Source organism: Hemibagrus wyckioides, linkage group LG05 (genome assembly GCF_019097595.1).
Source record: "Hemibagrus wyckioides isolate EC202008001 linkage group LG05, SWU_Hwy_1.0, whole genome shotgun sequence".
In the NCBI taxonomy this organism is placed as follows: Eukaryota; Metazoa; Chordata; class Actinopteri; order Siluriformes; family Bagridae; genus Hemibagrus; species Hemibagrus wyckioides.
Window position 1 is genome coordinate 28,326,759 of NC_080714.1, and position 24,319 is coordinate 28,351,077.

The 24,319-nt window shown below is 41.7% G+C and overlaps 1 protein-coding gene across 1 annotated transcript in view; it reads left to right on the plus strand.

Moving 5' to 3' along the window:
• Positions 1-23,866, plus strand: part of rnf220b (ring finger protein 220b) — a 63,971-nt gene extending 40,105 nt beyond the window's left edge. The window contains exons 3-15 of the mRNA XM_058389055.1: positions 10,616-10,742; positions 11,992-12,037; positions 13,175-13,267; positions 13,485-13,527; positions 14,455-14,498; positions 14,602-14,719; positions 14,968-15,058; positions 15,584-15,646; positions 20,803-20,852; positions 21,171-21,258; positions 21,925-22,030; positions 22,203-22,277; positions 22,722-23,866. Of these exons, the coding sequence (XP_058245038.1) occupies positions 10,616-10,742; positions 11,992-12,037; positions 13,175-13,267; positions 13,485-13,527; positions 14,455-14,498; positions 14,602-14,719; positions 14,968-15,058; positions 15,584-15,646; positions 20,803-20,852; positions 21,171-21,258; positions 21,925-22,030; positions 22,203-22,277; positions 22,722-22,793 (1,016 nt within the window). The 3' untranslated portion in view covers positions 22,794-23,866. The remainder of the gene's footprint in view (positions 1-10,615; positions 10,743-11,991; positions 12,038-13,174; positions 13,268-13,484; positions 13,528-14,454; positions 14,499-14,601; positions 14,720-14,967; positions 15,059-15,583; positions 15,647-20,802; positions 20,853-21,170; positions 21,259-21,924; positions 22,031-22,202; positions 22,278-22,721) is intronic.
• Positions 23,867-24,319: the final 453 nt, after the last annotated feature.

Below are 24,319 nucleotides of genomic sequence, written 5' to 3' on the forward strand. Positions count from 1 at the left end.
TGTTTCTGTGTGTCTGTGTGTGTGTGTGTGTGTGTGTTAGAGTGTGGTGTGTTTCTGTGTGTGTGTGTGTGTGTGTTAGAGTGTGGTGTGTTTCTGTGTGTCTGTGTGTGTGTGTGTGTTAGAGTGTGGTGTGTTTCTGTGTGTCTGTGTGTGTGTGTGTGTGTTAGAGTGTGGTGTGTTTCTGTGTGTCTGTGTGTGTGTGTGTGTTAGAGTGTGGTGTGTTTCTGTGTGTCTGTGTGTGTGTGTGTGTTAGAGTGTGGTGTGTTTCTGTGTGTCTGTGTGTGTGTGTGTGTTAGAGTGTGGTGTGTTTCTGTGTGTCTGTGTGTGTGTGTTAGAGTGTGGTGTGTTTCTGTGTGTCTGTGTGTGTGTGTGTGTGTTAGAGTGTGGTGTGTTTCTGTGTGTCTGTGTGTGTGTGTTAGAGTGTGGTGTGTTTCTGTGTGTCTGTGTGTGTGTGTGTGTTAGAGTGTGGTGTGTTTCTGTGTGTCTGTGTGTGTGTGTGTGTGTTAGAGTGTGGTGTGTTTCTGTGTGTCTGTGTGTGTGTGTGTGTGTTAGAGTGTGGTGTGTTTCTGTGTGTCTGTGTGTGTGTGTGTGTGTTAGAGTGTGGTGTGTTTCTGTGTGTCTGTGTGTGTGTGTGTGTGTGTTAGAGTGTGGTGTGTTTCTGTGTGTCTGTGTGTGTGTGTGTGTGTTAGAGTGTGGTGTGTTTCTGTGTGTCTGTGTGTGTGTGTGTGTGTGTGTTAGAGTGTGGTGTGTTTCTGTGTGTCTGTGTGTGTGTGTGTGTGTTAGAGTGTGGTGTGTTTCTGTGTGTCTGTGTGTGTGTGTGTGTGTTAGAGTGTGGTGTGTTTCTGTGTGTCTGTGTGTGTGTGTGTGTGTGTGTGTTAGAGTGTGGTGTGTCTGTGTGTGTGTGTGTGTGTTAGAGTGTGGTGTGTTTCTGTGTGTCTGTGTGTGTGTGTGTGTGTTAGAATGTGGTGTGTCTGTGTGTGTGTGTGTGTGTTAGAGTGTGGTGTGTTTCTGTGTGTCTGTGTGTGTGTGTGTGTGTTAGAGTGTGGTGTGTCTGTGTGTGTGTGTGTGTGTTAGAGTGTGGTGTGTTTCTGTGTGTCTGTGTGTGTGTGTGTGTTAGAGTGTGGTGTGTTTCTGTGTGTCTGTGTGTGTGTGTGTGTGTTAGAGTGTGGTGTGTTTCTGTGTGTCTGTGTGTGTGTGTGTGTGTGTTAGAGTGTGGTGTGTCTGTGTGTGTGTGTGTGTGTGTGTGTGTTAGAGTGTGGTGTGTTTCTGTGTGTCTGTGTGTGTGTGTGTGTTAGAGTGTGGTGTGTTTCTGTGTGTCTGTGTGTGTGTGTGTGTGTTAGAGTGTGGTGTGTTTCTGTGTGTCTGTGTGTGTGTGTGTGTGTTAGAGTGTGGTGTGTTTCTGTGTGTCTGTGTGTGTGTGTGTGTGTTAGAGTGTGGTGTGTCTGTGTGTGTGTGTGTGTGTTAGAGTGTGGTGTGTCTGTGTGTGTGTGTGTTAGAGTGTGGTGTGTTTCTGTGTGTCTGTGTGTGTGTGTGTGTGTTAGAGTGTGGTGTGTCTGTGTGTGTGTGTGTGTGTTAGAGTGTGGTGTGTTTCTGTGTGTGTGTGTGTGTGTGTGTGTTAGAATGTGGTGTGTCTGTGTGTGTGTGTGTGTGTGTTAGAGTGTGGTGTGTTTCTGTGTGTCTGTGTGTGTGTGTGTTAGAGTGTGGTGTGTCTGTGTGTGTGTGTGTGTGTGTGTGTTAGAGTGTGGTGTGTTTCTGTGTGTCTGTGTGTGTGTGTGTGTGTTAGAGTGTGGTGTGTTTCTGTGTGTCTGTGTGTGTGTGTGTGTGTTAGAGTGTGGTGTGTTTCTGTGTGTCTGTGTGTGTGTGTGTGTGTTAGAGTGTGGTGTGTTTCTGTGTGTCTGTGTGTGTGTGTGTGTGTTAGAGTGTGGTGTGTCTGTGTCTGTGTGTGTGTGTGTGTGTTAGAGTGTGGTGTGTTTCTGTGTGTCTGTGTGTGTGTGTGTGTGTTAGAGTGTGGTGTGTCTGTGTGTTTGTGTGTGTGTTAGAGTGTGGTGTGTTTGTGTGTGTGTGTGTGTTAGAGTGTGGTGTGTTTGTGTGTGTGTGTGTTAGAGTGTGGTGTGTTTCTGTGTGTGTGTGTGTTTCTCAGAGTGTGGTGTGTTTGTGTGTGTGTGTGTGTTTCTCAGAGTGTGGTGTGTTTGTGTGTGTGTGTGTTTCTCAGAGTGTGGTGTGTTTCTGTGTGTGTGTTTCTCAGAGTGTGGTGTGTTTGTGTGTGTGTGTGTGTTTCTCAGAGTGTGGTGTGTTTGTGTGTGTGTGTGTTTCTCAGAGTGTGGTGTGTTTGTGTGTGTGTGTGTTTCTCAGAGTGTGGTGTGTTTGTGTGTGTGTTAGAGTGTGGTGTGTTTGTGTGTGTGTGTTTCTCAGAGTGTGGTGTGTTTGTGTGTGTGTGTGTGTTTCTCAGAGTGTGGTGTGTTTGTGTGTGTGTTAGAGTGTGGTGTGTTTGTGTGTGTATTAGAGTGTGGTTTCTCAGAGTGTGGTGTGTTTCTCAGAGTGTGGTGTGTTTGTGTGTGTGTGTGTGTTTCTCAGAGTGTGGTGTGTTTGTGTGTGTGTTTCTCAGAGTGTGGTGTGTTTGTGTGTGTGTGTTTCTCAGAGTGTGGTGTGTTTCTGTGTGTGTGTGTGTTTCTCAGAGTGTGGTGTGTTTGTGTGTGTGTGTGTTTCTCAGAGTGTGGTGTGTTTGTGTGTGTGTGTTTGACAGAGTGTGGTGTGGTTGTGTGTGTGTGTGTCTCAGAGTGTGGTGTGTTTGTGTGTGTGTGTGTGTTTCGCAGAGTGTGGTGTGTTTGTGTGTGTGTATCTCAGAGTGTGGTGTGTTTGTGTGTGTATTAGAGTGTGGTGTGTATGTATGTGTGTGTTTATCAGAGTGTGGTGTGTTTGTGTGTGTGTGTGTGTGTTTCTCAGAGTGTGGTGTGTTTGTGTGTGTGTTTCTCAGAGTGTGGTGTGTTTCTGTGTGTGTGTGTGTTTCTCAGAGTGTGGTGTGTTTGTGTGTGTGTGTGTTTCTCAGAGTGTGGTGTGTTTGTGTGTGTGTGTTTCTCAGAGTGTGGTGTGTTTGTGTGTGTGTGTGTTTCTCAGAGTGTGGTGTGTTTGTGTGTGTGTGTTTCTCAGAGTGTGGTGTGTTTGTGTGTGTGTGTGTTTCTCAGAGTGTGGTGTGTTTGTGTGTGTGTGTGTTTCTCAGAGTGTGGTGTGTTTGTGTGTGTGTGTGTTTCTCAGAGTGTGGTGTGTTTGTGTGTGTGTGTGTTTCTCAGAGTGTGGTGTGTTTGTGTGTGTGTTAGAGTGTGGTGTGTTTGTGTGTGTGTGTTTCTCAGAGTGTGGTGTGTTTGTGTGTGTGTGTGTTTCTCAGAGTGTGGTGTGTTTGTGTGTGTGTGTGTTTCTCAGAGTGTGGTGTGTTTCTCACACACGGATGTCTCTGGCTCTTTTTATAGTTTGCTTTTAGTGTGTATCTGTTACCTCCAACTCTTCATGTGGAGACTCTTTCAGTTAAAATGTAATTATGGGTTAATTATGTAAATGAAATAGTTTTTTGAGTTTTCATCTCAAGACCTCTACAGACGAGGAAAAGTGATGTTCAGTGTGTTTATTTATTTATTTATTATTTATTTCATCCCTTTCTCTCTCTCTCTCTCTCTCTCTTGAACTATTCTTACTTTTTCTTGTTGCACTACTTGGGATGAAGTGAAAATGCTCATGTCGAGTTGGATTTATTGCAGTTTTCCGAACACGGATGATCAGATCCACCTTTTGCCTTTTGCCCCATTGTCATAACGACTGATATAGCGATCTAACACCCGGAGCAGCAGAGCTTACCCTTGGTGATCGACCCACCGTGTCCTGGGTAATGTGTGTGTTCACCCGCCTCGGTGTGTGTGTGTGTGTGTGTGTGTGTGTATGTGAAGGAAATAAGAGGCTGGAGTCGTGTCCTTTCTGATATCTGACATATTCCTGTAATGACTGGACGAATTCTGGCATTCAGTAAAGGTCAGCTCACAGCCCGAGTCGAACCCCGCACCACGGATGCTGTCACGCGTCTTTCACTCGTCTTTACACCACATGGCATGGGAGTGTAAATATATTTAACAAAGTATGCATTTAATACACCTGCTTATGTCATGTGCTGTAGAGATAAAGAGCAGTCAGGACGTTAAAGCTCAAACAAATCTAAAGATCTTCTAGACTTCACACAGTGTAACGGATCGATGACAGGACGGGGGAAGAGCCAAGGACTGAATAAAATTAAAGAGCACCTGGATATATAACGAAACATCAACAGGAACTATAAAACAATCAGGAGACAGGTTGAGAGGAGGAATTCATGACATTTACTTTCATTATTATAAATATGACATTAACATCAATCCAAAAATATCTATCCACTCTTCCAGATGTTCATCAAATTTATCCATTTTTACTGTTTCATTTTCTCAGACAGTTGTGTGTTTTCAAGCATCGTCTCAGTCGCTATAAAAGTCTGATTTTTTTTTAAGTAGATATTTCACACTTCACCTCAAAGCATGGTCACTGGAGGTCAGATCTCAGTTCCTGTCCTGTTCTCTGTATACAATTATAACAAATCCACACCTTTAGTCCCTTGGCCTTGGTTAATTTGCTGTTGTTGCTTTTTTCATTTATGTACACATTGCACACATTGGAACAAACCAAAAAGCAGAAGAAAAGCTTGAGGTTCATGCAGAGCTGAAAACTATAAATGATTCGATAGTTAAATAAATCTGAAACATTTTCATTCACTGATTGTTTTCTCTCTTTTTGTTGTTTGTTTCGGCAGTTCTTCTGCTCTGCATCTCTGTCCCTTGGCTCAGTTTAGTGGAAAAAAGCAAACACTACGACCCAAAGCATACGGCAGATCTGATTCAATTCCACACAGAGTCGATTGAGTGTCGACTCAGAGTCGATTCGCTACATCACTAGAGTTCACATGGGAGCGAACGGAGACGGCTTTGCTCACACGCTCACGGTGTGATCACCGTGTTCTCACCTGAATAAAGAACCGCACCGAGCAGGAGAACACGTCCGAGTGAATTGACGTGAGAACGTGATTCGACTCTGAGTCGACTCGTCTGCAGTTGTGATGCGAAGGACAGAACTGTGTGTTGTGAACAAAAAGAAAAACTCTGGATGTGACGAAACAAAATGCTTTAAACGAATTAGCCATAAAATTATACAATCATTTATTTAGCCAGATCCATGTTCTGTAAAAAAAAGAAATGCTTTGGGATTTATTTGTGATTTCTTCCCCACTCCCACGCTGTCGCTGTATTATAACGAGGACAATTCCAGCCAATGTGTTTGTTTGGGTTTTTTTTTCATAATTTGTTTTGAGTCGACTCCGAGTCAAAATAAAGTTGATTCACTTGTTTCCGTGAATTGAATTATATTCAGCGTGAATCAAAAGGAGCAAAAGAATCGATTTCATTTCGACTCTGAGTCGACTCTGAATCGGCTCACCTGGAATCTTCTCGCACCTGATCGCTGATTTGTTCAGAAAATATCTTCCAGCGTTTATTTATGCATTACATTCGTTTGTAATTTTGTTTCATTATGAAGATGTCCAGATCCTGCTCCACACAGATGGAGGAGTCTTGTGTAAGAAATTCAAGTGTGTTTGTTTTTAATATCAGATTCAATGAAAATAAAGTACCGTGGACTCTGAGATTTTATCAAATAAATTCTCAATATTTTTTATTTTATTTTATTATTTTCTTTAAACAAAAGGCTTGCACGAGGCAGCAGGAAAGACGTGATCAGCAATCATGGAGGATCTGATGGAATTTCTCTTATCGCCGTGTTGTAGCTCGCGCGCGCAGCTTATTTACGCTCAGTTATAAATTCAGTTTCAGGTGAAAGATTTCAGCGATGAAGGAAAAGAGAAAAAAACACAGGCGAGGAGGCGACGCTTCATGTGAATTGATTTAGGACGAAGCCCGACGTGGCTGTCACTTTCTCAAGGGCACGGCACCGGGATGCTCCGCCGTCCACACTCCATGTTTTATTCGCATCAATTTGGCTTCATTTGGCGGCTTGTTACAGCGAGCGCGAGCGCAGGACCGGGCGAGGGGCGGGTGTGTGTGTGTGTGTGTGTGAGGGGGTATGTTAGCAGCTCGTCCTGTCGTTTCTCCCGCGTCGTGCTGCTGCCTGTCGCGGTGCTGACAGGGTTTTATTCAGTTAATAGACTCACTCAGTCTGTCAGCCGGCGGCGCGTGGAGGCGATTCACCGAGTAACGGAGAAAATTAAACCAGCATCTGAACACTGACCACTTCTGCAGGGATTAATGCTCAGTGTTATAGGGATTAATGCTCAGTGTTGTGGGGATTAATGCTCAGTGTTATAGGGATTAATGCTCAGTGTTATAGGGATTAATGCTCAGTGTTATAGGGATTAATGCTCAGTAGATTAATGCTCAGTGTTGTGGGGATTAATGCTCAGTAGATTAATGCTCTGTTGTGGGGATTAATGCACAGTGTTATAGGGATTAATGCTCAGTGTTGTTGGGATTAATGCTCAGTGTTATAGGGATTAATGCTCAGTGTTGTGGGGATTAATGATCAGTGTTATAGGGATTAATGCTCAGTGTTGTGGGGATTAATGCTCAGGGGATTAATGCTCAGTGTTGTGGGGATTAATGCTCAGGGGATTAATGCTCAGTGTTGTGGGGATTAACGCTCAGGTTTATAGGGATTAATGCTCAGTGTTGTGGGGATTAATGCTCAGTGTTATAGGGATTAATGCTCAGTGTTGTTGGGATTAATGCTCAGTGTTGTGGGGATTAATGCTCAGGTTTATAGGGATTAATGCTCAGTGTTGTGGGGATTAATGCTCAGTGTTATAGGGATTAATGCTCAGTGTTATAGGGATTAATGCTCAGTGTTGTGGGGATTAATGCTCAGTGTTGTTGGGATTAATGCTCAGTGTTATAGGGATTAATGCTCAGTGTTATAGGGATTAATGCTCAGTGTTGTGGGGATCAATGCTCAGTGTTATAGGGATTAATGCTCAGTGTTGTGGGGATTAATGCTCAGTGTTGTGGGGATTAATGCCCAGTTATGTGGGGATTAATGCTCAGTGTTATAGGGATTAATGCTCAGTGTTGTGGGGATTAATGCTCAGTGTTATAGGGATTAATGCTCAGTGTTGTTGGGATTAATGCTCAGTGTTATAGGGATTAATGCTCAGTGTTGTGGGGATCAATGCTCAGTGTTATAGGGATTAATGCTCAGTGTTGTGGGGATTAATGCTCAGTGTTGTTGGGATTAATGCCCAGTTATGTGGGGATTAATGCTCAGTGTTATAGGGATTAATGCTCAGTGTTGTGGGGATTAATGCTCAGTGTTGTGGGGATTAATGCTCAGTGTTGTGGGGACTACTGCCCAGTTATGTGGGGATTAATGCTCAGTGTTATAGGGATTAATGCTCAGTGTTATAGGGATTAATGCTCAATGTTGTGGGGATTAATGTTCAGTGTTGGAGGGATTAATGCTCAGTGTTGGAGGGATTAATGCTCAGTGTTGGAGGGATTAATGCTCAGTGTTGTAGGGATTAATGCTCAGTGTTGTAGGGATTAATTCTCAGTGTTGTAGGGATTAATTCTCAGTGTTGTGGGGATTAATGCCCAGTGATGTGGGGATTAATGCTCAGTGTTGTGGGGATTAATGCTCAGTGTTGTCGAGATTAATGCTCAGTGTTGGAGGGATTAATGCTCAGTGTTGTGGGGACTAATGCTCAGTGTTGGAGGGATTAATGCTCAGTGTTGTGGGGATTAATGCTCAGTGATGTGGGGATTAATGCTCAGTGATGTGGGGATTAATGCTCAGTGTTGGAGGGATTAATGCTCAGTGATGTGGGGATTAATGCTCAGTGTTGTAGGGATTATTGCTCAGTGTTGTAGGGATTAATTCTCAGTGTTGTGGAGATTAAAGCTCAGTGTTGGAGGGATTAATGCTCAGTGATGTAGGGATTAATGCTTAGTGATGTGGGGATTAATGCTCAGTGTTGGAGGGATTAATGCTCAGTGTTGGAGGGATTAATGCTCAGTGTTGTGGGGATTAATTCTCAGTGTTGTGGAGATTAATGCCCAGTGATGTGGGGATTAATGCTCAGTGTTGTGGGGATTAATGCTCAGTGTTGGAGGGATTAATGCTCAGTGTTGTGGGGATTAATGCTCAGTGTTGGAGGGATTAATGCTCAGTGATGTGGGGATTAATGCTCAGTGTTGGAGGGATTAATGCTCAGTGATGTGGGGATTAATGCTCAGTGTTGTCGAGATTAATGCTCAGTGTTGTAGGGATTAATGCTCAGTGTTGTGGAGATTAATGCTCAGTGTTGGAGGGATTAATGCTCAGTGATGTAGGGATTAATGCTCAGTGTTGTGGAGATTAAAGCTCAGTGTTGGAGGGATTAATGCTCAGTGTTGGAGGGATTAATGCTCAGTGATGTAGGGATTAATGCTCAGTGATGTGGGGATTAATGCTCAGTGTTGTCGAGATTAAAGCTCAGTGTTGGAGGGATTAATGCTCAGTGATGTGGGGATTAATGCTCAGTGTTGGAGGGATTAATGCTCAGTGTTGTGGGGATTAATGCTCAGTGATGTGGGGATTAATGCTCAGTGTTGGAGGGATTAATGCTCAGTGATGTAGGGATTAATGCTCAGTGATGTGGGGATTAATGCTCAGTGTTGGAGGGATTAATGCTCAGTGTTGTGGGGATTAATGCTCAGTGTTATAGGGATTAATGCTCAGTGTTGGAGGGATTAATGCTCAGTGATGTAGGGATTAGTTGTCTTGTCGTTATCACAGTTAGTTCCTGGTTAATGTCACTCTGATCTGAATGCTCGCTCATTTTTTCTGCTTCCAAAACATCACCCTCCAGATCTGGCTGTTTACATACTGACTAATAAATTTATTATACATTATTATCTTCAAAGGTCTTAATGTTAATGTTTACTCAGTGTATTTATTTATTTTGATTTTTTTTCCTAATTTCCTCTCTATCTTACCAAAGGCTTTTTTTGTTTTCTATTTTAAAAAAAATAATAAACCTAAATATTTTATAAAATTATATAAATATTAAATATATTAGAAAATAATATAAAGAAATAATACTAAAAATAAAATGAATGGATAAATAATATAATTGTTTTTTGTCTGTAATTCCTTTTTTTTTTTATCTAATTTTCTCTCAGTTAGCTTTTTTTTTGGTAAAACTAAAATACTTCAGAACATCCACCTATAACTTAAGAAGAATAAAATAACTTTTGTGGTTTTACTTGTATTTTAAATTAAAGTATTTCAGTAGAGAGATCATACTGAGTTGAGTGTAAGAAGGTAACAAGATCAATAAATATAATTAAAAAAAAAGAAAAATGTCAGTATAAAGACTGAACTATGAGGCTGATTCTGTTTACATTATTCTGAGGTTGTTTTCTGGAGGAAAAAAAAAATCTCCTGTTTTTGTCTGTTAGAGTAAAATCTGTGACTCTGTGATTTATAAATGAAATCGTCTTCATCAAACACTGAGCAATAAAACTCAATAATGTTCTCAGGTTATTAAAAAAATGGTGTGTAAACGTTCTCGTAAAGAGTTCGCTAATCTCTAATGCTAATCTAACTCACCTGACCCTGATCATCAGGAGCTCAGGTATATCGGAATATTCCAGCTCGACTTGTCCCGGATTACACTTCCTGTAACTCATCAACTATGAGAATACACGGAGAAACTCCAAACACTTTCCGAGTTACAGGTTTAGTTTTTATGTTTGTACTCAGAGGTCAGAAATCTGACATTTCTTCAGTTCCCTGCTTACAAATTTAGTTCCAACCTTCAGTTATGCTCCATTTTAGACTCAAAAATAAAAGACAAACTTCATACAAAATCTCATACACTGACGAGAAAAAAAACCGGTTGAAATAAAGTAAAACCGGCTTTAGGCCCTCTAGTGGAGAGAACAGGAAGTGCTAATGACCAAAAAGAAGAAGAAGAAGAATTCTACTAGAAATGATACGCGATCGATCTGATCAATTGGATAAAACAATCAGATCTGATATCAAGAACTTCAAGACCATAGTAGAAAAAAATCAGATATTATCAGAAAAAATTATGAATTATTTCGAGCCTGTAACAAATGGAAAAGATTGGAATTTAATTGTTTGTTTGTTTGTTTTTGGAATTAAATTGTTTACCTATAAAGAGACTTGATTGTATTTTTGTTTGTTTAATTATTTATTATTAGTATTTAATATATTTACAGTGATTAACTAAAGGTTTTGTGTAAGTTGTGTTTTTGTTGGTTGTGTATTTAAACAAATTTACATTTTACTGTCTTTTTTGTTTTGTTGTTGTTGTTGTTTACATTTTTTTAAATAAAAATCATTCTAAAGCTTGTTAGTTTTTAAGGAAAACACTTTCAGAGTCACTGATGCCCAAGGTTTCAGTTTCAGAAACGAAATAAATGGTGACGGTCTCTGACGTCTACAGACAGGAGAATTTGGAGGCTTACTGTAACTCTTCTCTGTTCTGGTGTGTGTTCCTCTCGGTGTGTGTGTGTGTGTGTGTGTGTTCCTGTAGGTAAGGTGACGTGTGTGTGTGATGTTCAGGCTCCCGTGTGTCCCGTCTGTCACCTGATTCTGCGACCTGATGAGCTGCAAGAGCATGTGGAGCAGGAGATGGAGAGACTATCACAGCTGCACCTGAGGTACACACACACACACACACACACACACACACTCCATCTGTCACAAATGAACTGAGACAATAGAGTTAAAGCTACAGAGGATGGACATCGGGGAAAACGACTCTGAACTCATTCGTCATTTTGACATCAACATTTTATTTTTTTTTAAATTATATATTTAAATAAAAAAAATCTTTTATTAAGAGCAGAAACAATAAAAATGTAAATATGGCTTTAAACTAAACAATTATAATTGTTGAATACAGAATTAAGATTTTTAAGATTTTAAGATTGTTTTATTTTTATTTCAGGCAGAATGAGAATAAATTTGAAGTTAATGGACAGAAATATTATGCAGAAATAAATCATACTTTATAAATAATTTGCAAAATAAAAAGTGATAAAATATTAAATATTACAAACTTCATTTAAAGTCTTATTAAATTATTATATATGTTTTTTGTTTGGTCTTAAAATGATAAAGACTCCAGAAAGGGTTTTATTTTAAATTGTTTACATTTTTTTAATTTATTTTTTTATTATTTATGTTTTAGATTTATTCCTTCCTGTAATCTCATAACCTCTTTCCTGTCTTCCCTCACTTCATACTTCCTCCCGTCCCTCCCATCCTTCCTTCTGTCCCTCACATCCCTTCTGTCATCCCTCACTTCCTTCCTCTTCTCCCTCACGTCCTTCCTCTCATCTCTCACATCCTTCTCCTCCTTCTCATCCTGCCTGTCGTCCCTTATGTCCATCCTCTCATCTCTCATGTCCTTCTTGTCGTCCCTCGTGTCCTTCCTGCTGAGCGTGTCTCTGAGTGAGAGAATAAGCCGGGTCTGGGTGAGGATCAGGGCGGAGCAGCAGATTAAAGTTCTCAGTCCATGTGAAGGATCTGTCTAATAAACACATTACAGCGCTAATCCACTTAGCGACACACTGCTGGACACTAAGTGTGTCAAATTATATTCACCCCCAGGGTGTGTTCCAGAGTGTGTGTGTGTGTGTGTTTGTGTGTGTGTGTGTGTGCTCTTAGAACACTTTAAACTCAGTTCTTTTGTGATTTATTCACTCCTCAGAAAAATGTATATTTTATATATTTAAAACGTATAAAATGTTTAACCGTAAAAAATTATTAGGACTGTTTATTTTATTTTAGTGTCTGAATAATTTATTAATAATTTCAGTTATAACATTTATTTATTTATTAATGTATTTTTTATTCCCTCTCTCTCTCTCTCTCTCTGTCTCTCTCTCTCTCTCACTCTCTCAGTGTGAGTCCTGCACAGAGTGAGTGTCTCTCGGCCGGATTGTCCAGGGTAAGAGTCGTGATGCCTAATAAAAGATTTTTCTGTTTATTTTCTGTGAGAAATAATTTGAATCTCTCTTGTATTTATTTGTTATTTGATATTTAGAATTAAAGTACAAGTCGGAGTGTAAGGGGCACACTAACATGATGATTCGATAAGATTCGGTTTGATTCAGCTCTGTCTGAATCAAATTTGATTCTATTTCATTTTGTTGAATCAGTTTTGATAAATCGGCTTCGTTTCTGTTCAGTTCTGTTGAATTCGGGTCGGCTGGGTTCACTTCAGTTCAACTCACTTCAGTTCTATTTGGTTTGATTCCATTTGATTCGGTTCTGTCGTGTTCAATTCCATTTGATTCTGTTTCATTTGTTTTGAGTCCTTGAAATTTGGTTCAGTTCTATTTGGTTCTTTTTAAACGGGTGTTTAATTCAGCTTGATTCCCTTCTCTTCGAGTCTGTTCAGTTTGATTTGATTCAATTCTAAGTTTGATTCTATTTGATTCAATTCAGTTCAGTTCTGTTCTGTTTGATTCCATTTGATTCGATTCAGTTTGATTGGGTTGAAGATTTGATTCAGTTTGATTCAGTTGATGAGTTGATTCAGTTTGATTGGGTTGATGTTTGATTCAGTTTGATTCAGTTGATGAGTTGATTCAGTTTGATTGGGTTGATGTTTGATTCAGTTTGATTGGGTTGATGATTTGATTCAGTTAGATTCGGTTGATGATTTGATTCAGTTTGATTGGGTTGATGATTTGATTCAGTTTGATTGGGTTGATGATTTGATTCAGTTTGATTCGGTTGATGATATGATTCAGTTTGATTCGGTTGATGATTTGATTCAGTTTGATTCGGTTGATGATTTGATTCAGTTTGATTCGGATGATGATAATGAGGTTTATAATTCCTTAATAATCTTCCTACAGAATTGTAAACAAAATGGCGGCTGAAATGAGTTTCTTTCCTCATTTGCGATGTATTTTTCTTCTCTTTACTGAGTCGTGACTCTTCAGGTCTCAATGTACGATGGAACACTTTCAGTAGTGAGTGTATGATTTAGGATGTGTCCCGTCTCACGCTGTCTCTCTCTCTCCCTCTCTCTCTCTTTCTCTCTCTGTCTCTCTCTCTCTTCTCTCATCTTTCTCAGTCTGTGTTTCCTGTCCACATTAAGCGAGAAGGTGGATCGTGTGTTTCGTCGCCCCGCCCCCTTGACGACGCCGTGCACTCCGACAGGTACCAGGTGAGAGACCCCAGGCTCCGCCCACATCTTCTCCTGTAGGACACAGAGTGGGTTCAGTGAGTCTCAGTCAGTTCAGAGGCTTGATGAAGTTCCACGCTGTAATGTCGCCCCCTGCTGGCTGTCCAGTGCAGTGCAGTTTCACACCACTGGAAATGGTTGCATTATTTTCACCTGGGAATTTTTTCACTCTGTGTTTGTTTGTGTTTTTTCCTCACAGACGTTTTTACGAGTTCGAGCCAACAGACAGACACGACTCAGCGGTACGGAAACAAACTTTCTCTAAAACACTTTACAAACGTTATACACTGTTACACAGAGTTATATTACACACACACACACACACACACACACACATTTAAATGTAAAGACTGGCTTTTACTCCTGTGGTTATCCCTTTGCTCACACATACTGTAAGGGATTTAATTGTATTTTAATTATTATCATTATTAATAATATTATAATTAAATAATTAATCATTTATAAATAAAAACAAATTTTTTTTTTCTAAATTAATTGATTTAATTCTAAAATGGAACAATATGTGCATTGATTATAAACAAACAAATAACAAACAAAGTAGCTGGATATTAAATGAATACATAAACAAACAGAAATAAATTAAACATGTAAACAGTGTGTGTGTGTTTGCCACTATTTATTTTTGATATCTTAAATGAATTTACATCCTACTGTTTCGACTCATACACATTTGCTTGAAGACATTTCTGGAACATTCATTGCACTTCATCTCTCTCTCTCTCTCTCTCTCTCTCTCTCCTCAGTTTCTCATCTGTTTATCTGGATTTTTTCCTCGGGAAGTTTTAGTCTGTTTGTTTTCTGAGACATTTTCGCGTTACATTTTCAGTTTAAACGAATTCTGCGAGATTTTTATTTATACAGAGATTGTTCAGGCTCCAATAATAAATAAATAAAACACTTCCACTACTGTTTTTATTTCATCTCTTATCTGTGAATAAAGGCAGCGATTGGACGATAAGAGGCTGGGATTCCTCCGGCGCTCTCATCACACATACACTGATTTATTCCTCTGATCTCTTCCTGTTTTATCTGCTGGTTCCCATCAGCCCAATCTTCCAGCTGCTTTAGTTTTAATAATCATAATAAAAATAAACACTACAACATTCTAACAAATATCTGCTGCTGAAACTGTTTATTTCTGTGAAAAGCTCGCATTGGGAAGATGAAGAGGAGGAAAGTGGAGGAAGAGCAGGTAAGAAAGACAACACACTTCACTCTGGGGCTGCTTTTATACAGCAAAATAATCAATAATAATAATGACACGTGTGTGTGTGTGTGTGTGTGTGTGTGAGCAGAGAGACGGTGTGTGTGTTGTGGAAAACAGCTCTGTGGCAATGGCAGGGACAGGAGACGAGTGTGAGTGGACGGAACAGAGGAGAGTGCAGGTGGTGTCCATCCTCACCGGATTCACAGGTACAAAACACACACACTGCCCTGCTGCTACCAGTTACAGGAAACCAGTAACACCAGTTTAACATCAACATCCTGAGCACACACACACACACACACACACATAGACAGACACACACTCCGACATAAACACACACACACACAGATGTGGTTTCTGAGTCCATGTGACACACACTGTCTCTCTTACTCTCACTCTCTGTCTGTCTGTCTGTCTGTCTCTCTCTCTCTCTCTCTCTCTCTCTCTGTCTCAGGTTTAGTACACAGTGCGTCTAAGGAGCAGCAGGACAGTGATGTGGACTTGGACGTGGACGGAGATGATACTCTGAGTTACGGCAGAGCGCAGTATCCTTCACACTACAGACTGGAGGAAAAAAGAACAGAATGGGGAAGGAGGAAAAGAAGGAAAGTGAAAGGAAGGAAGGAAGGAAGGAAGGAAGAATAGAACGAAGAGAGGAAAGGAAAGAGATAGAAGAACAGAACATGGAAAGAAGAGAAGAAGGAAAATGGAAAGAAGGAAGGAACAAAATTATGAAGGAAGAAAGAATGGTAGATGGAAGGGACTGAAGGAACAAATGAAGGAAAGAAGGAAGGAAGAATGGAACATGGAAGGATAGAAGAAGGAAGAGATAGTGGAAGTGTAGAAGGAAGGGATGAGAGGAAACAGGAGGGAAAAAAAGTGGATGAAGGAAGAGGAGAGAGTGATGGAGAGCAGTGAGTGAGGATGATACAGTGTCTGAGGTAAAGGCTGCTGATTGGTCGGCTTGATGATGTCTCTGTGACATCATCAGTGCAATTAAAGTCACTTAGTCAACACTGATATTAAGTGTAGTGTTCAATTCGATCTGGACTCCTGATCTCACGCTTCAGATACACGGAGACGGATGTGATCCCGAGCGCCGGAGACGCCGAGGACAACGAGATGCTCTTAAAGTACGACCTCCTGAACATCATCACACCTCCATCTCCTCACCTGAACATCATCACACCTCCATCTCCTCACCTGAACATCATCACACCTCCATCTCCTCACCTGAACATCATCACACCTCCATCTCCTCACCTGAACATCATCACACCTCCATCTCCTCACCTGAACATCATCACACCTCCATCTCCTCACCTGAACATCATCACACCTCCATCTCCTCACCTGAACATCATCACACCTCCATCTCCTCACCTGAACATCATCACACCTCCATCTCCTCACCTGAACATCATCACACCTCCATCTCCTCACCTGAACATCATCACACCTCCATCTCCTCACCTGAACATCATCACACCTCCATCTCCTCACCTGAACATCATCACACCTCCATCTCTTCACCTGAACATCATCACACCTCCATCTCCTCACCTGAACATCATCACACCTCCATCTCTTCACCTGAACATCATCACACCTCCATCTCCTCACCTGAACATCATCACACCTCCATCTCCTCACCTGAACATCATCACACCTCCATCTCCTCACCTGAACATCATCACACCTCCATCTCCTCACCTGAACATCATCACACCTCCATCTCCTCACCTGAACATCATCACACCTCCATCTCTTCACCTGAACATCATCACACCTCCATCTCCTCACCTGAACATCATCACACCTCCATCTCCTCACCTGAACATCATCACACCTCCATCTCCTCACCTGAACATCATCACACCTCCATCTCCTCACCTGAACATCATCACACCTCCATCTCTTCACCTGAACATCATCACACCTCCATCTCTTCACCTGAACATCATCACACCTCCATCTCTTCACCTGAACATCATCACACCTCCATCTCTTCACCTGAACATCATCACACCTCCATCTCCTCACCTGAACATCATCACACCTCCATCTCTTCACCTGAACATCATCACACCTCCATCTCCTCACCTGAACATCATCACACCTCCATCTCTTCACCTGAACATCATCACACCTCCATCTCCTCACCTGAACATCATCACACCTCCATCTCCTCACCTGAACATCATCACACCTCCATCTCCTCACCTGAACATCATCACACCTCCATCTCCTCACCTGAACATCATCACACCTCCATCTCCTCACCTGAACATCATCACACCTCCATCTCCTCACCTGAACATCATCACACCTCCATCTCCTCACCTGAACATCATCACACCTCCATCTCCTCACCTGAACATCATCACACCTCCATCTCCTCACCTGAACATCATCACACCTCCATCTCCTCACCTGAACATCATCACACCTCCATCTCCTCACCTGAACATCATCACACCTCCATCTCCTCACCTGAACATCATCACACCTCCATCTCCTCACCTGAACATCATCACACCTCCATCTCCTCACCTGAACATCATCACACCTCCATCTCTTCACCTGAACATCATCACACCTCCATCTCCTCACCTGAACATCATCACACCTCCATCTCTTCACCTGAACATCATCACACCTCCATCTCCTCACCTGAACATCATCACACCTCCATCTCCTCACCTGAACATCATCACACCTCCATCTCCTCACCTGAACATCATCACACCTCCATCTCTTCACCTGAACATCATCACACCTCCATCTCCTCACCTGAACATCATCACACCTCCATCTCTTCACCTGAACATCATCACACCTCCATCTCCTCACCTGAACATCATCACACCTCCATCTCCTCACCTGAACATCATCACACCTCCATCTCCTCACCTGAACATCATCACACCTCCATCTCCTCACCTGAACATCATCACACCTCCATCTCCTCACCTGAACATCATCACACCTCCATCTCCTCACCTGAACATCATCACACCTCCATCTCCTCACCTGAACATCATCACACCTCCATCTCCTCACCTGAACATCATCACACCTCCATCTCCTCACCTGAACATCATCACACCTCCATCTCCTCACCTGAACATCATCACACCTCCATCTCTTCACCTGAACATCATCACACCTCCATCTCCTCACCTGAACATCATCACACCTCCATCTCCTCACCTGAACATCATCACACCTCCATCTCTTCACCTGAACATCATCACACCTCCATCTCTTCACCTGAACATCATCACACCTCCATCTCTTCACCTGAACATCATCACACCTCCATCTCCTCACCTGAACATCATCACACCTCCATCTCCTCACCTGAACATCATCACACCTCCATCTCTTCACCTGAACATCATCACACCTCCATCTCCTCACCTGAACATCATCACACCTCCATCTCTTCACCTGAACATCATCACACCTCCATCTCCTCACCTGAACATCATCACACCTCCATCTCCTCACCTGAACATCATCACACCTCCATCTCCTCACCTGAACATCATCACACCTCCATCTCTTCACCTGAACATCATCACACCTCCATCTCTTCACCTGAACATCATCACACCTCCATCTCTTCACCTGAACATCATCACACCTCCATCTCTTCACCTGAACATCATCACACCTCCATCTCCTCACTTGAACATCATCACACCTCCATCTCTTCACCTGAACATCATCACACCTCCATCTCCTCACCTGAACATCATCACACCTCCATCTCTTCACCTGAACATCATCACACCTCCATCTCTTCACCTGAACATCATCACACCTCCATCTCCTCACCTGAACATCATCACACCTCCATCTCTTCACCTGAACATCATCACACCTCCATCTCCTCACCTGAACATCATCACACCTCCATCTCTTCACCTGAACATCATCACACCTCCATCTCCTCACCTGAACATCATCACACCTCCATCTCCTCACCTGAACATCATCACACCTCCATCTCTTCACCTGAACATCATCACACCTCCATCTCCTCACCTGAACATCATCACACCTCCATCTCTTCACCTGAACATCATCACACCTCCATCTCTTCACCTGAACATCATCACACCTCCATCTCTTCACCTGAACATCATCACACCTCCATCTCCTCACCTGAACATCATCACACCTCCATCTCTTCACCTGAACATCATCACACCTCCATCTCTTCACCTGAACATCATCACACCTCCATCTCCTCACCTGAACATCATCACACCTCCATCTCTTCACCTGAACATCATCACACCTCCATCTCTTCACCTGATCATCACACCTCCATCTCTTCACCTGAACATCATCACACCTCCATCTCCTCACCTGAACATCATCACACCTCCATCTCCTCACCTGAACATCATCACACCTCCATCTCTTCACCTGAACATCATCACACCTCCATCTCTTCACCTGAACATCATCACACCTCCATCTCCTCACCTGAACATCATCACACCTCCATCTCCTCACCTGAACATCATCACACCTCCATCTCTTCACCTGAACATCATCACACCTCCATCTCCTCACCTGAACATCATCACACCTCCATCTCCTCACCTGAACATCATCACACCTCCATCTCTTCACCTGAACATCATCACACCTCCATCTCCTCACCTGAACATCATCACACCTCCATCTCTTCACCTGAACATCATCACACCTCCATCTCTTCACCTGAACATCATCACACCTCCATCTCTTCACCTGAACATCATCACACCTCCATCTCCTCACCTGAACATCATCACACCTCCATCTCTTCACCTGAACATCATCACACCTCCATCTCTTCACCTGAACATCATCACACCTCCATCTCCTCACCTGAACATCATCACACCTCCATCTCTTCACCTGAACATCATCACACCTCCATCTCTTCACCTGATCATCACACCTCCATCTCTTCACCTGAACATCATCACACCTCCATCTCCTCACCTGAACATCACACCTCCATCTCTTCACCTGAACATCATCACACCTCCATCTCTTCACCTGATCATCACACCTCCATCTCTTCACCTGAACATCATCACACCTCCATCTCCTCACCTGAACATCACACCTCCATCTCCTCACCTGAACATCATCTGCTGTCATTTTATTTCATTTGTAGATTTTCTTTATTCGTAAACACTAAACTTTTCAGCACTTAGAGGAAAGGAAGGAAGGAATAAAATAATGAAGGAAGGAAGGAAGGAAGGAAGGAGGGAAGGAAGGAAGGAAGGAAGGAAGGAAGGAAGGAAGGAAGGAAGGAAGGAAGAAACAAAATAATGAAGGAAGGAAGGAAGGAAATAATGAAGGAAGGAAGGAAGGAAGGAAGGAAGGAACAAAATAATGGAGGAAGGAAAGGAAGGAAGGAAGGAACAAAATAATGAAGGAAGGAAGGAAGGAAGGAAGGAAGGAAGGAAGGAAGGAAATAATGAAGGAATGAAGGAAGGAATGAAGGAATGAAGGAAGAAACAAAATAATGAAGGAAGGAAAGGAAGGAAGGAAGGAAGGAAGGAAGGAAGGAAGGAAGGAAGGAAGGAAGGAAGAAACAAAATAATGAAGGAAGGAAGGAAGCAACAAAATAATGAAGGAAGGAAAGAAGGAAGGAAAAAAAATAATGAAGGAAGGAAGGAAGGAAATAATGAAGGAATAAAGGAAGGAATGAAGGAAGAAACAAAATAATGAAGGAAGGAAAGGAAGGAAGGAAGGAAATAATGAAGGAAGGAAGTAAGGAAGGAAAGGAAGGAAGGAAGGAAATGATGGAAGGAAGGAAATAATGAAGGAAGGAAAGGAAGGAAGGAAATAATGAAGGAATGAAGAAGTAAAGGAAGGAATGAAGGAAGAAACAAAATAATGAAGGAAGGAAGGAAGGAAGGAAGGAAGGAAGCAACAAAATAATGAAGGAAGGAAAGAAGGAAGGAAAAAAATAATGAAGGAAGGAAGGAAAGGAAGGAAGGAAGGAAATAATGAAGGAATGAAGGAAGTAAAGGAAGGAATGAAGGAAGAAACAAAATAATGAAGGAAGGAAAGGAAGGAAGGAAGGAAATGATGGAAGGAAGGAAATAATGAAGGAAGGAAGGAAGTAAAGGAAGGAATGAAGGAAGAAACAAAATAATGAAGGAAGGAAGGAAGGAAGGAAGGAAGGAAGGAAGGAAGGAAGGAAAAAAATAATGAAGGAAGGAAGTAATGTCACTCTTCATGTCTCTGGAACTGTGATTTCGTTAAACAGGGAAGCAGTGAGTGGACGTTCTCCAGAACACAGCCGATGGTCCACTGCAGGTGAGGAACACTCCTGATCCTGGACATGGAGTAAAACATCAAACTACAGGAAGTGAATCAGCGACACAGATTATTCCACAGATTATTATTATAACACTTTAATTATTTTTACTTATTAAAGAAAACCATGCTGTAATTTTTATCCATTTAGAGATGGTAAGGTTGTGAAGTAATTTAGTTCCTCTTCTCATTTATTAACAAAAAAGCAGCTTGTAAACATGTGAATGGGCTGTTGCCATGGAAACGATAACTTATTAGGAGAACAGCAGTGATATTTAATGTATATCACATTGTGTGTGTGTGTGTGTGTGTGTGTAGAAGCTCCATCTACGAGTCATGAAGACCACATCAGGCCAGATGTCAGTGTGAACGTGTCTGCAGCCTGCAGGAGCTGTCAGTTTGAGTTGTGAGTAAACGTCCTGCATCATTACACACTCACTGCTGTGATCCCTGACACACTGCTGTCTATAAACACGAGGCCAGGGGTGAGGGGGTGAGGGGTGAGGGGCGTGGCCTGAAGGCAGGGCTGCATGGTAATAACGTCTGTCCCCTTTTCTGAACTGGAGACTGAACTGGAGGCTGAATACTTGGTTCTTTACCCAGAATGTTCCTGTAAAGACACATACAAGATGTAATTGTTCATTACTTACACTGAGAAACAAACATAACCTCCGCTCTCCATCAGAGCTCAGAGTACTGTGATTAAATCTGGAGATCTGGATGTTACCCTGATGTTTTGAGGAAAACGCAGGGATGTGATGGAGCAGGCGAGGAGAGACGAGGCTGAAGTTCATGACAGAAAAATTACACAAGAGTTTGTTAAGGTCCTGAATCCTGCTCTGGATATAAAGCTGAAAGAGGCGAACACGGCTTGTGCGCTATTTTGTTTTGACATTTGTATTAAACAATTAAACTTCTCTGCACTTCCTTAACATTTTCTCTTTACTTCCTTTATATACCATTAAAAGCTCTCTCTCTCTCTCTCTCTCTCTCTCTCTCTCTCTCTATACCTCTGAAGAATTTGGTCAGAAAATAGTCAGTAACGTTGTGTGTGTGTGTGTGTGTGTTCCAGACCCTCTTGTGACTCTTTTAACACACTGGAAGCATTGAAGTCACGGATCCGAGACCTGGAGAAGCAGCTGACTCGAGGGGATCGGATCAAGTGTCTGATCTGCATGGTGAGGCTGAAACGTTTCTTCACAGTCCAGATTCTTCCACTGAAGTTCACAGACCAGCTTTCGTAGATGCGTTCTTGCTCATTCTGAAAGTGGTTTTAAACAGAACTTTACAGATGTGAGACGTTCTTACAGATGTTAGATGATGAAGTGGTTGTTGCACTGATGTTTGCAGGAATCGTATACGATACCCCTGACGTCCATCCAGTGCTGGCATGTGCACTGTGAGGAGTGCTGGCTCCGTACGCTGGTGAGAGACACACACACACACACACACACACATGTATTGCTAAACAAACATTTTCTGTCTGTACGTAGCGAGATAGCTACATCAGATTCTTAGTTATGAAGTAAGCATTATCTTATTGTTTAAGCTGACTTTTTGTCATGAATGTGAATTAGCCATCCAGAGAGTCGCCTTGGAAATCTACTTAGCTACCTAGCCACTTTGTTCACTGTCATTGTGACGCTAGGAACGGATTATCTGCATTTACATTAATTTCATTACATTGAATTATTTCTTATGGGAAAATTGGTTTCCCAATACACATTTTCACCTCCAGAGTGAATTAAATTCCTGTGCCGAGGTTCCACTGTATCACATAAATGCACTTGAATACATCATGACTTCTAAACTAGTGCACTATGTAGTGATCAGATGTTATGTCTGAATCCGAGTCGTGTCTGTTGACAGGGAGCGAAGAAGCTGTGTCCACAGTGTAACACCATCACCTCACCCGGAGACCTGCGGCGAGTGTATTTGTGACGAGGTCGTGCTACAGCCCCGGACACACACTCCGCTCCCTGAAGACACCTTTCTGATTGGACTTTGATTAAAGACGATCTCTTGCTTTTATGCTACAGCAAAGGAGAAAAAAAAGCTATTTCAGTCAGTATTTTCTATCCCTGATTTTTTTAATGGTGAGTGTTTGTGAGTGTTTAAAGCTGGTGGTGTAGACGCCACTGACAAAAAACCTGGCAATGAAAAATCGACTCCAGGAACTTTCCTTCTGTAAATACTAACTTAATATTTGAGCTCTGATTATGAGCCTTTATAACCACACAGCAGGAAGGAGACTTAAATTAACAGATATTTCCTTTCTCTCTCTCTCTCTCTCTCTCTGTCTGTCTCTCTCTCTCAGTATAAATATGTTAAGCAAGACAACTTGTACATTTGTACGTTTAACTTCTACTGATTTTGTAATGGAATAGATTTTCAGGAGCCTTCACGACTAAAATACGAGCCTGTAACGATAGAATACGATTTTTAGTCGATTTTCTCGTAAGTCATTAGCAAATTTGTCTCAAACAGGATGTTACGTTACCAAGAATTCAGCTAGCTGATAGAAAGCAGGGGTTTAGGACCCTATACTGACCCCGGGGGGGGACTTGCTCCTATTCAGGACATGAAGTTTCAGAACCTCAGATTTTTTATATTTCGAAACACTCACACTTCCTTTTAAGATGTATCCTGGTAGCATCCACATCCAGCGAAACATCAGAATATACTGACTTGTTTTATTATTATTATTATTATTATTATTATTAATCTTTAGTATATTAATAGTAATCTATATAAGCTAGAGGAGCTCAGAGTGTTCAGGTTAGCGAGGTGGACAAGACTGGATGGCGGTGAGAAGGTCAGCTCAGGACCTGGACATAAAAATGGAGTCAGACTAAATATCGTAACTTAAAATTGTCACTTATTTCTGTGAGTTTTCTTTAGCACAGAGTCTAGCGCTAGTTTTGTTGGTGTCTGTACTGAGCGTCAGAGCGATTAAGCACTTTTCATAGATTTGACCTGATGTTAAAGTCTTGTAAATAAACAGACAGATGTTTCACCAGAAAACACGTTTTGGGTTTTTTTTTGTTGTGTTTATGGTTCATAGTTTGGAAATCCGTCATGGATCATCTAGAAAGTTGTAGAAGAACAGGATGAATTCCAGATGATGATGATGATGATGATGATCTACGGTTTTCCACTTACATCTCTAAATGTAATGGATCTGTTTCTTATCACATGTAGAACAAGTGATTTATAAAATATCCTAATATTCAATCGTACACTTTTATAAACCTTCTCTCTAACACCATAACATTTATTTGCTAAATATTTGAAAATGACTTTCTAGATTATTGCTCACAAATCCTGAAATACAGCTGTTAATTTCTGGACTCTGATTGGTCAGAAGGTGTTGACCGATCAGGTATAATATTATGACCACTGACAGGTGAAGTGAATGAGACTGATGATCTCCTCATCATGGCCCCTGTTAGTGGGTGGGATATATT